General features: G+C 42.4%; 1 protein-coding gene across 1 annotated transcript in view; it reads right to left on the bottom strand.

The window, feature by feature from the left end:
* Window positions 1-12,309, bottom strand: part of LOC149787578 (dol-P-Glc:Glc(2)Man(9)GlcNAc(2)-PP-Dol alpha-1,2-glucosyltransferase-like) — a 28,391-nt gene extending 16,082 nt beyond the window's left edge. The window contains exon 1 of the mRNA XM_089973749.1: window positions 12,140-12,309. Within this exon, the coding sequence (XP_089829875.1) occupies window positions 12,140-12,286 (147 nt within the window). The 5' untranslated portion in view covers window positions 12,287-12,309. The remainder of the gene's footprint in view (window positions 1-12,139) is intronic.
* Between the last annotated feature and the right edge of the window lie 313 nt (window positions 12,310-12,622).

Genomic DNA, 12,622 nt, shown 5'->3' on the forward strand with positions numbered 1-12,622 from the left:
GTTGACAGGAGCTACTCTAGCATCGCCTCCTGGATTGGTGTTGTCCGTTTTCATCACTTTCACCTTCAAATACAGGTAACTGCTATTCAGATCGATGTAATCTTCGGGTTGTCCTTTGATTTCAAACTTGATGGGAGCGGAATCCGTCAAAGAGGAGACAGGATGAAATTCCACCCACTGGGATTCTTGCATGGTCATCATGGTGGGGGGCATGGCAAACAGATCCAGTTCCGACTTGGAACAGGCACAAGACTCTCGGTGCATCATTTTTTTCTCTTTCTCAATAATCGAAAACATCTAAGTCTCGAACGGTTCTTCTTTTCTTTGCCTTTGTAGCTTTAGATGTGTGAAGTATGGTGAAAGGGTGTTTTCTTCATCGTCTCTTTCTGCCTTGTCCTTGCTGAATGCTTGACTCGGTAGAGTGCAGGGCATTTATAGGTGTGTCTTGTCGGCCCAAAAGGTCTTTGCCCATTTGCAGCAAGACATTTTTGCCTGCCCTCATGAAGGCTTCTTTAGGATTTTGTTTGTCGATGATGACATTTTGGAGAAATTCTTTGCCTTGTGTCAGTGCTGCATCTTTCAAGGCGTGCAATCCACGTGTCACCATCGGTTTCAACACCGGGACCACCGAACGAAAGGCCGATTTTAACATATCTCCTAAACCGTGTCCTCGCTGTCGAGCAACCCCTCGGTACACTGGATACATGACTTACAAGTCGTGAGAGAACCGTTTTCGAAAATGGTTTTCCTTTGGTGAATGGAATATTTTGTCCCAGATCTCCTTTTATAGCAATGTTGACCGTGTCCAAATACAACTTGCTGACAGGCAAATAGTGAGGATGTACAAATTCGCGGTGAACGTGGTCAGTGTTTCCACCTTCCTTGTCAGCGAATGTGGCAGAATCCACTTTGAAAGGAATGACATGCAGTAACGGTACGGAGGTGTGTCCCACCATGCTATACTCCACCACATCGGAGTACACAAACATCAAATTCAGTCCTTGGTCAAGTTCTACCAGGGCACGAAATAAGTTGCTAAAAGACTCATCGTAAATGATTGGTAATTCATTTTTCTTGAGCATAGCCTTTCTCATGTCCATGTCTCCGCCCAACATGTCAAACAATTCAGGACAAAATAAAATGGACAGGATTTTACTCCATTCAAATTTCATCAAGAAGTGACGAGCTGCTTTGTGGTACTCCATGGTGACATTTTTGTTGACATGCTCCAAAGCTTTCAGAAACACGACATTAAACCTGGAGGTTATGGTGCTGACCAAATGTTGACCACTAAAATAATAGCCTGGGGGAACGAACAAGTGATAGGTGGTGTACTTTTGATTTTTTGTGCCAGGGGATTTCTTGTCATATTTGCCATAGGTATCCAAGTACTGTTGCAATTGTTCGTCATAAACTTCCACATCAAAAAAGTTTTGATTGGGAAGGACATTGAGGACTTGGGTTGGGTGAATGATTTCTACTAAAGCCACTTCCCAATGGGCTTCGTGATCTAACTGGATGGTCTGAGGTAATTTGGACGTGTAACAGCACAATGTGTTCTTGGGAAACACCTCCATGGAACTGTCACTGGGTAAGGTTAAGTAAAATTGGTTTTGGTGACTCATAATTCCAGAGTTCTGTGGCTGTCCAACGGGTTACTGGATGTCAGAGGCGTGTCTCCGCCCAAAATAGGGTTGTTGTTGTTATTGGAGTGGTGACTGACACTGGCACGGGACACAAGGTTCCCCTGGTTCCCATTGGAAGAGAATTTCAGGGAGTGATTGGGAAGCAGGTAACCGATGCAACTGCTCAATAAAATGGTCCACAATTGTTTGTCTCCTTGTTGCAAACTCAAATTGGCGATGGCTGCCCCGATGACACAATACACGATGAAGATTTGGCAGAAAAAGACGATTTGCGTTTTAGGTACACATTCTCCACACCACACCCACAAGTGTTGTTTTGGTAAAACTTGCAGAGAAGAACTAGGTGAAGGAGTGGTCGACGTAGCTGCGTCTGTGTGAAAGGGCATGATGGTCACTTCTTTTTATAGTTGATGACTTGTGAAGCGTCAATCCAAGAATCAAAACTGGGTGGATATCCTTTCCAACGTACTTTGACTTCTTTGACACGTCGTTTGCCCACTTTATGGGTTCTGCGTTCGAGAATGCTTTCGATGTCGTACACGTCATCTTCTTTTTTGGTGACACATTGTAACTCGGGTAAGTAAAATGTCCCTTTGAGCACTTCTCCGTTCATGTCTTCCAATTTATAGACGGCAGGATGACGGCCATGCACTCGTTCAGTGACACGAAACAATTCGGTCGTCGAGTTAGGTAAGTAACCTTTGTCGAAAGTGCGTTTGGTTTTGCCAATGCGTACCCAGTCTCCTACGGTCAACACTCCACTTTCTTGGTGGCAGCCCTTGTCGGGGACGTATCAAACAGGCGCTCAAACACCAGCACTTCGTTCTCAGGAGTCACTTCTTACGGGGCACGTCCGATGAATCTGAATGATCCCTTGTAGTAATTGACATGCCGTCACCGTGAACCATCGTAAGACTTCTTTGAGACTAGCTTCTAAGACACGAGCTCGTGTTTGTGGATTTTTTTCTCGACTGATGCCATACAAGGCACGAATCAATTTGACAGGAATGTGACTGAAGGGACATCATGTTCAAAATGTGTGCAAGACAGACGAAAAGGGTCTGAGGTTTTTATAAATTTTTTTTGTGGAATGAAGTTAAGTCGAGGACGGAGACATGTACAGGACAGGCCCTCCGTCTTGGCACCAGTGGTGAAACAAGTGGGTACGAAATCACAAATCATCGGGGGTCATAGGTTTCAAATCGACGAGTAAATAGGCGTGTGGAGTTTGAGTGGCATCGTCGTACGCCTGAGTCAGCCAAGGTGTCCCTAACTGTTTGGCTAAGACTTGCACTTGAGATTTATCTCGAGGGCTTTTAAACAAGACCACGTAATGTACATTGAGACTGATGGTGCGATGGGCTTTACTTTGTTGAAACAAATTTTGAGTGATGTAAACGACACTGGCATTATGATGATGCCCTTTGCGCGTGAACCACAGTTTAATTTCTTCTTCGTCTTCTCCTAACATGTCATCGAAAATGACCAAATGGGTTTGATGGGAGTCAGAGACGATGCCGTCGTCTTCTTTAGGAATGCCTTCCACAAACACAATGGAATCGCCTTGACTTTCTCGCAAGAGGCTGTACGCCGATTGCCACTCTTTGTAACACCACACGATGCGTTGAGGTGGACGATCGATCAAATGATGTTTATGTTCGATCAAGCGTTTGACAAATTCGGTTTTGCCTGAACCGCTAGGTCCAGCAATGAGCATGTTAAAAGGATGGCGAAGATACAAAGCCTCCCAACTGGCACGATCTAAGTGTTGGTCGATGACTTCGACAGTGGAAGAAGAGGGAGCAGAGACAGCAGAGGTAGCTATAGTGTGAGGAATGTCACTTGTGAAACGAAAACAAACAAGACGAGAGTTTATATACTTTTTTCAGGACACGTTTGTTGAATGTTTTAAACATGAATACGAAAGACAAAAATACATAAAAGCCAAAGGCTTAAGTACAACGATAAAAGAAAGGCATATGATAACCATCAACATGGAATAAACACAAGTGTCTGTACAACATGTTTTGGGTAATGTTCTGACCAGTTCTATAGGGGGTAAGGTCACACAAGTGTCCTCCCGAAAGGGTCTTTCAGGGATGTCCACGACAGTCCTGTCCTGGGTGACGAGTTCTTCTGGTACTGTCACTAACACAGGTTGAAAAGTCGCAAGGCTCACAATCGCATTCCACTTCAGAAGCCCCAAACTTGAATTGTGCCTTTCTAAACTTGTTTTGTGTTTCTCTGAAAGTATTCATCTTGTTCGCTTGGTCTTGGTAGTCACAATGAACTATCGATCTTGCCTAGGGTTCCTTTTTATATACAGACCAATATCGACGTGTCCATACGGTAAGGTGAAATGATTGGGAAGTTGCACTCGCTTTTGGTACACGATTTGATAGACTTTTTCCAAGGGTCGACTGACGATGTGGTGAGTGGGTAAACGTACAATCTTGTTGGGTTGATAGGTGGTCACTTTAAAGTGTTCATCTTCTCCAGATTGCAAGGCTTCTTTCAATACCCCAAAGTTCACCACACGACTGGTACGATAATTCAGAGTCAATCCTTTCACTTTACACTTCGTGTGCACTTCTCCTTGTGGGTCCCGGTATTCGTACCCATAATTTTTTGGACCGCCACTGACAAAACTTAGATTCTTGTCGTCAGGATGCTCGTCTGTCCAGGCTCCTAAACGGTCTCCTTCGATGTCAGGGTGCTGTTGACTATCCCTCGGGTTCAGGGGGTCCATGAACTGGTAACTTTCCACGAGGCGTTTAAATTTGGGATCGGTTTTCATACGGTGATCGTACTCGTGTTCCCACATTTCCACCACTTGGTATCCTTCCTGTTCTAACTTTAGGCATCGCTGACAAGTGGCCTGGTACAAGTCTTCCATGGTTCATTGTAAAAACTGATTTTTAGTGCCAAGGTCAGGGTAACAGACAGGACATCCGTGAAATAAGCAACCGTTAAACTCATACACGATCTTGGGGTTTTCTAAGTCCCAGCCATCGACTGAATGCGTTCTGATGGTCTTTTCGCCTCCTCTGTTGCGGGCATGCTGTATCCATTTGTCTTCCTTGTCGCACAAGTAACGTAACCAGCGTAGGGCTTTGACCGAGTATTGATGTTTGACATAGTGGGTCGTGTGAGGACTGATGACAGCCACGGTGTTTTCAGGCATGATTCATTGCCGTACACTAAGGAACACGCTTTGGCAATGGTGCAAGCTTCTTTCAAAGGATCGACCCCTCCGTGTTCCATGAACAGTTCTCGAAATTTTCCACAGCAACGACGTAAAATGTCCACGTCGGAACGACAATACTTTAACATTTCTTCCTGAAAGTCGAAAGGGTCGGAGGCATGAGCCTGGTACCAAGTGTAGAAAGCTTCTCGTTGTTCGGTACGCATGTTGTCAGGGTCATAACAGTGAGCCTCAGGTAAATGGGGTAGAACCACGTGTTGATTGCCTTCCGTATTGAAAAAGTGTGGAAAGTACCCTTTAGCCATTTCTGTGATTCCAAACGTTTTAGGCATTCAGCTCAAAGGCATGGCCAAGTAACTCATCGAATCTTTAAACTGTACTTGTCCCACTTGCATGAAAATGATTTTGGTTCCGTTCAAAGTCACTTTAGGACGCTCAGTGCCTTGTTCCGTATAGTATATCAAAAGAAACTGTCCATCGTATCCGGAGAAATTGTGAGCCATCACCGAGGCATGATGATGACAATCTCCGTAACGTTCGATGTCCTCTTGGCTCCACGTCTTGTCGATGGGATCTAAGACCCATTGGGCAAAATCAGCTAGCGTGTTCGGTCCCCGAAAGATTTTTTCCCGTCCTCCAGGAATCTTGCTGCAGTGAGGGCAATGACTGAAGATAGGTTCTTGAATGCACTTCTCGCACGGTTGATGAGCCACGCAGAAATTAGGAACGTGAATGCCAGTCTCTTGCATGCATTCGAAATCGAAAAAGATGAAATTGCCTTTCTACTTGTGTCCATCCTCTTTCTCTGGTGGGGGTTGGTATTTTTGCACATAGCATTGATGTTCCAAGTCCACGATGTGGTGACAAATGTGACATTTTTTCTTTCCTGAACATACGTGTGCCTTGGCACTGTTGGCATGTATGCCTTGTCCACACGTAGGGCACAATCTCAGCAGTTGACAAGCACATTTCTGCTGTGAACCTTGCGCCTTCAAATGTTGTTGGTAACAGGTAGTGCTGACAAACGTGCGCAGACAAGTTGAACAATGCACTGGTCCTTCGCTCAGACAGGGTGGAGAGGCCAAACATCCTGAGCATTTCAATCCGCAATGCTTGTGTTGCTCTCGATTGTTATAACCATGGTCACATTTCTCACAGTAATAAACATATCCCAGGAATCTGGTGATACTGGTAATGGTATCGAAATGGTCATCGTGATAATAGACATTGAATGTATTTTCCGTCCTTAAAGTCTTGGCCTCGAAACAACAGAGGTCCGCGCACTTCTTGAGGGTGCACTTTCAAGGTGTATCGTGGAGCTAGGGCATCTTGCAATTTTTGCATCTCAGGAATGCCACAGGGTTTGTCTTTGGACAGTCCGGCTTGTTGTAACAGGAGTTCTGCTTCATTTCGTTGTTTGGCTCGGTCGGATTGTTGAATAGTTTTCCAGGCTCTTTTCCATTCTACCGTGTCATTCTTGTTAGCATAGGTTCGTCCCACCATGATAGCCCTGGCTAAACACATCTGGTCTTGAGGGTTGTGAATTCGGACGAGACTCTTTTTGGTGCTGTGAAGGTCATTCACCAGTAAGACTTTTTTGCGGCCAGTCCCTTGAGGAGGAGAGACGTGGGTCATGGACAGTGTGGCTTTTCCATCGGTGATGTCAAACTGGTCATTGGATTGTTGTACGTGTTGAATCTTGTCCATGACTTTGGAAGCAGTCAATTCTGCAGGGCTGCTAAACTCGATCCAAGCAGGGGATTTCAAACCGTCGTGTTGTATGGAAAGTCTCAAGCGATCGTCTTCTTTGGGTTGACATTGTCACTTGAGTGTGGTGAGCAAAGAATCCCACACCCTGGTGATGAACCCTTCTGCTTTCTCTAACGGTACTTCGGACTTGAAATCTTTAAACTTCACCGTGTATTTGTAAGCCGTGGTTCTAAATTTTGTAGAGGAGCACTTTTCTGTCTCTCGAATGGAATAGTACTTTTCAGGGTTAACTAAGGGTGGTGAACTTTGTTTAGAGGGTTAGGATTCTGGTTCACTCATGTCCTCTTCAAAATCACTGGCATGAATTTGTGCCAAGACTTCAGCCCTGGTACAAGGCGATAGATCACGTTTCTGCCTCTTACTTTCTTCTTCTTTCTTCTCAAATGAATTGGATCATTTCATCTTGAATGCAAAACGTCAAATGACTCAAGTTTAAACACCATGGACTAATTTATAGTCCTAGCAGACCAGTGTATATGAAGGGTATGTGTCTTGTCCTTTCACTATTCATTTCACTCTCAAACTGAGCACAACGATGGAAGAGACTACCCAGATGGAACGTTTCATCAGAGCGTTGTGTGGGGTCATTAGAAAATTTTCTTCAGACCAGCCGATGGACTACTCTCCTTTCTTTCGAGATAAAATTGAAGATACTTGCTATATCTGTCAGAAGAAAGGGCATTGGTCTTCAGAGTGTCCAGACCGTCAAAAAAGAAAAACGGGTTAAAAGAGACAAAAGACAAGATACCTGTTATTATTGTCAAGATAAAGGACATTGGTCTCCAGATTGCCCAAAAAAGAAACAAGAGGAGTCAGAAGAAGAGAGGGATTCTTCAGAGGAAGAAGAGGAGGAAGATAGCAGACAGGTGAAGAAAAAGAAACAGGAGAAGAAAAGAAGAAGGGAAGAAAGTGAGGAGGAAGAGGAGGAAAAGACTGTGATGGTGAAGAAATTTAAAAAACAGAGAGACTAAACAGTGAAACAGAAGAAGTGAATGTACTTTTTAAAGTGCTCTGTTGTGAATTGTGAATTGGATTGTAACTATTTATAAAAAGGTAAGTGTCTTTGAGTTTTGATTTTAAATAAGAAGCTACACTCATGCACTCATATACATGTACTATAGGGGTAAAATGGTTTTTTTTTGGTTTTTTTGAGTTATTGGCAATTGAAAGTCTATCTCTTTTCGAGAGAAGTGGGTGGCCCTGAAAAGGGGCTTTGGTTTTTGGTGTAGGGGTGAGTTTAAGCAATCAACTTTAACTGCCTTAAGCCTTTGCCACGGCCGAGGCCTACTTCTGATGATGATGATACATTTGTTTCAGACTTCTTAACTCCGCTAAAATGTCTAACAGTACCGTGACCATTTGATTTTCACCCTCTTGTTTCTTTGCTGCTGCTTCTTGTTGTTGTTGTTGTTGTTTTTTTCTCAACTCTTCTTGCTGTTGTTGCTGTAAAAGAAAAGCTTGTTCCGCTTCCTTTTGTCGTTGTATAAATTTCTCCAATTCTTCTTTCTGTCTCTGTCTAAAATTCTCCACGTGTGGTAATGAAGGTGATGAAGGTTCCGGAACAAATTCTTGCGAGGTAAGAAAATCCACAAAATCCCAATGTACCTCTTCTGAAAGTAAGTCCGGGTTCCTCTGGGCGGTCACCACTGCTGGTGCACCCCAGTGAATCGTTTTCTGAGTTTCCGTCATGTTGAATCACTGTCTCGCATCGATTGACTGCACACAGGCGCTAGCGAATCTATATAGACCACGTGAAGTCACAGACTGCTCTCTTCGGATTGGATGCGGGCTGACTGAATTTTGTCACGCGTGTTTGGATTGGTCAATGAACTCAATCCGTTTCAATCCTTCCTCTCCCTATAAATAAGCGCAGTTCATCGCAATCACTCACCTGTTCTCGGAGCCTCAAGATGTGGACCGACGTTCAATCTTCCACCCTTGTGTCAACAATGATGTTCAGGACGGACATACCCATGTATGTCCGGTCCAAGTGGACTGTTGTCGATAGGAATGATACTAGTCTATGGATGAGAAGAGTTTACATAGAAAGACAAGGATGCCTCAAGAGGGTAGTTGTGTATGGACCTTCAGTTAGAAGGAGTTTAAGAAGAAGATGTGACAGATGCCGTCTATGTTAATATTAACATAAAACCAAAGGCCCTTTTCAGGGTCACCCACATTTCTCGAAAAGAGATTGACTTTCCATTGCCTACCCCTTTTTTAAAATTTTTTTTTTTTTAAAAAATAAAAAAAATCCCATGTTCAATTCCCCTTGTCCGGGTTCCCTTGTGTAGTCTCCACTGCTGGTGCACCCCAATGGATCGTTTTCTGAGTTTCCGTCATGTTGAATCACTGTCTCGCATCGACTGACTGCACACAGGCGGTAGCAAATCTATATAGACCATGTGACGTCACAGACTGTTCTCTTCGGATTGGATGCGAGCTGACTGAATTTTGTAACGCGTGTTTGGATTGGTCAATGAACTCAATCCGTTTCAATCCTTCCTCTACCTATAAATAAGCACAGTTCACTGCATTGATTTACCTGTTCTCGTCGCCTCAGCATGTGGACTGACGTTGAATCTTCCACCCTTGTGTCAACAATGATGTTTAGGACGGACATACCGATGTATGTCCGATCCGAATGGACAGTTGTCCATAGGACCGCCAGCAACCTGTGGATACGTAGGATTTATGTGGAGAGGCAAGGATGCCTCAAAAGAGTCCTGATTTACGGTCCTACAGTGAGATGAAGCCTAAGGACAAGACGAAGTCACAGATGCCCTTCATGTTAAGGTCATATATAAACCCAAAGGCCCTTTTCAGGGCCACCCACATTTCTCGAAAAGAGATCGACTTTTAATTGCCTACCTCTTTTTTTATTTAATATGTGTGTGTGTGTGTGTGTGTGTGTGTGTGTGTGTTCTATCCCTCTCCCCTGTTCCCTTTCCATAGACCCCTCAGGTCGGGACCTTATTAAAATAGGGTCCCGACCCTGTTCCATTTTGTCGCTCAACAGACCCACGATTTATTCCCCATGTTAATTTCCCTTGTCGCTCAACAGACCCAAAATATATTCCCATGTTAAATTTCCCTTGACACCAAAGTGACCCAGGGGTTTCGTAATGTTAAATTTCCCATTGACGCCAAAGTGACCCAGGGTGTTTTTTAATGCTAATTCCCCTTGACGCTAAAGTGACCCCATTTACTACTCTTGTAACTCAAAAGAACAAATCAGTGGTGGAGAATGATCAGCACATTTTCTTACAGTTATAAAAATATGAGTAAAATTGAAAGTGCACAAACAAACAAATACATACACACACATACACCAGGGTTCTCCCACATGTGCTTGATGTGAGCTTGACGTTGAGGGAAAAAACACAATAATTTAAAGGAAAAAAATCATACAGAGTGACAAAAATACCTTAGATTAGCCACATGATCCATTCTGACATAGGACTCTCGCTATCATAATATATAAGAGAGAAGGTACGGAACTTCCAAATACTTCGTTCCACCCATGACTCTCTAATTCCTTCTGCTATTTCTGTTTTTAAAGGCAAACAACCATAATATATGGCTTGTTTTACTCCTGAGATATTTTTCTATTCATCAAGCCATTATTGACTTTTCTGTGCTGTACCAAACTGAAATTACAGGCACCTTGTATTTACCTTGCACCCCCACCAAACTAGTAACTCTTCGCCCAACCTTGCATGCATATAAATATATATATATATATATATATATATATATATATATATATATATATATCCATAATCACTGAAGAGGGATTAAGAGCAGAAATTTTGTCAAGAGCAGCACAAACAATGGCAGCTATGTCAAAGCTAAGACCCATCCAGAGAGACAAGAATATCTATCTGAAAACTAAAATCAGACTATTGTGAGCTCTAGTCATCTCAGTCTTTTTGTACTCATGTGAGGCATGTACCCTGACAGCAGAATTACAACGAAGAATCCAGTCACTTGAAATGAGATGCTACAGAACCATCCTTGGCATCTCTTACATGGACCACATCACAAATGAAGAAGTGCGTAACACCATCAGGCGCGAAGTAGACCAATATGAGGACCTCCTCACCACCGTCAAAAAGAGAAAGCTGAAATGGTATGGCCATGTCACTAGAGCCAACAGTCTATCCACAACAGTCCTGCTGGGCAGCATCCAGGGTGGCAGAAGGAGAGGTAGGCAAAGAAAAAAGTGGACTGACAACATCACAGAATGTACCAGGAAAAGTTCTGCGGAGACACTGGCATTGGCACATGAACGAGACAAGTGGAGGGAACTGGTCAGATGTTCAGCAGCACAGTGTCTCGTTGACCACACTAGGTCATGAGACTGATGATGATGATGATATATTCTCCAATACTGTTACACTTATTACAACATATAAAATTTCAAAATGGCATGAGTACTAGCCTATTATTTGTTATGACAGATTCGATGTCATCTTTTCTTGACCTAGATTAAAGCCTGGCCACTACTGTAAAACTATTGCAATCCATAGTTTTTGTCTTGGCACTTATTTTAGGTTGGTGCTTTCAACAATCACGATTGAATACACTTGGTTAAACAATATTAATATTACATTTTTGAACAACAAGTAATACTGAGTAAATGTGCATAAATTACCATGCTGACATACATATTAGATAATGTTAGTCCTATAATATAAGATATAGCACATGTTGTTTTTGTTTTAGTGCTATGTCTTACTATCCAAATAATGGCCTTGTAATGCCTGCTCCGATGTCAACCGACATCGGAATGAGTAGTCAAAGTTTCAGGAATATCTCGCACATTTGGCAGCATATATGGACACTTCCACTAATGTATGTGTAATTAATATACTTACCGTGCTGTCTTTATCCTGGCGGAATGAAAATATGACATTAGCAAATGGATGCATTTTTATGTTCCGTTGACATACATCTGAATTTGTTGCAAATACGATGGTAGTTGAGGTATGTCAAAGTATCTTTAAGTAGGTTCATGTGGGGGATATGCTTCTTGAATGAAATGAATTACAGTTCCAATAGGCATAATATATTTGTATTTGTTTCATTAAATAGTATTTCAACTGAACCCAATTTCGGCATTATCGGCTTTCATCGCTTTCCAGCCAACTGAAATGTAAGCCAACGAAACTTGAAAACAGGTCCATTTCTTTTGTGAAAATTTGAATGTATTAGAGAAAAGACATCATGGTAAGTAAAGTATGGCAAAAACATTATAACTGTACTTTGTGGAAAAGCGTCATTGGTTGTCAGTTGTGCGTGATATTCCTGAAAATCTGACCTTCGCGACACTGTTAGTTGACATCAAAACACGCTACATATCACCTTTATTTAAGCAGTAAGACCAATCACCCCTAAAACAAAAATATCGGGTGATGTGTCTTACGCTGTAGGACTAACATAATGTCAGAATATTGGTTTGTATTTTCATCCTCGAAATCTTGTAACATTGATATGTAAGATCTAATGGACGTACAAAAGAAAAGTTTCCTTTGCAATATTGCTGTGCCTGAGGAATATGAAATACTTCATCCATATACGGTGTCGGCTGTACATAGTATGTGTAATTAAAAGTTAAACCGGTCACAATAACAAACAAAGCTATCGTAGCTACTTTCCACATTGTAGAACGGAAGTGAACTTTTCGACAGCATCAGAGGACAACTAATTTTAGCAAGGTGCAAACCGATCCAGACAAGAATCAAATACAGTACAAATTCAGATACTATTGAAAATGAATAGGTCAACGTGTTTCGATAGCGAATTTTTGTTACCAAAAAAAAAAGTATTCCCATGGAAAAGAACGAACATGTGGTATTTATTTTGCAGACCAGAAAGATGTTAACTCAATGAGTACATGTCAAATATGTGAAAACAAATATTAAAAAACAAGTTCGCAACCAAATTCACGTGACTGGAATGTACAGAGAGAGGTACTTCACATTCATACTGTGATTTG

Source organism: Sinohyriopsis cumingii, chromosome 11, assembly GCF_028554795.1.
Source record: "Sinohyriopsis cumingii isolate HCF-2022 chromosome 11, ASM2855479v2, whole genome shotgun sequence".
In the NCBI taxonomy this organism is placed as follows: Eukaryota; Metazoa; Mollusca; class Bivalvia; order Unionida; family Unionidae; genus Sinohyriopsis; species Sinohyriopsis cumingii.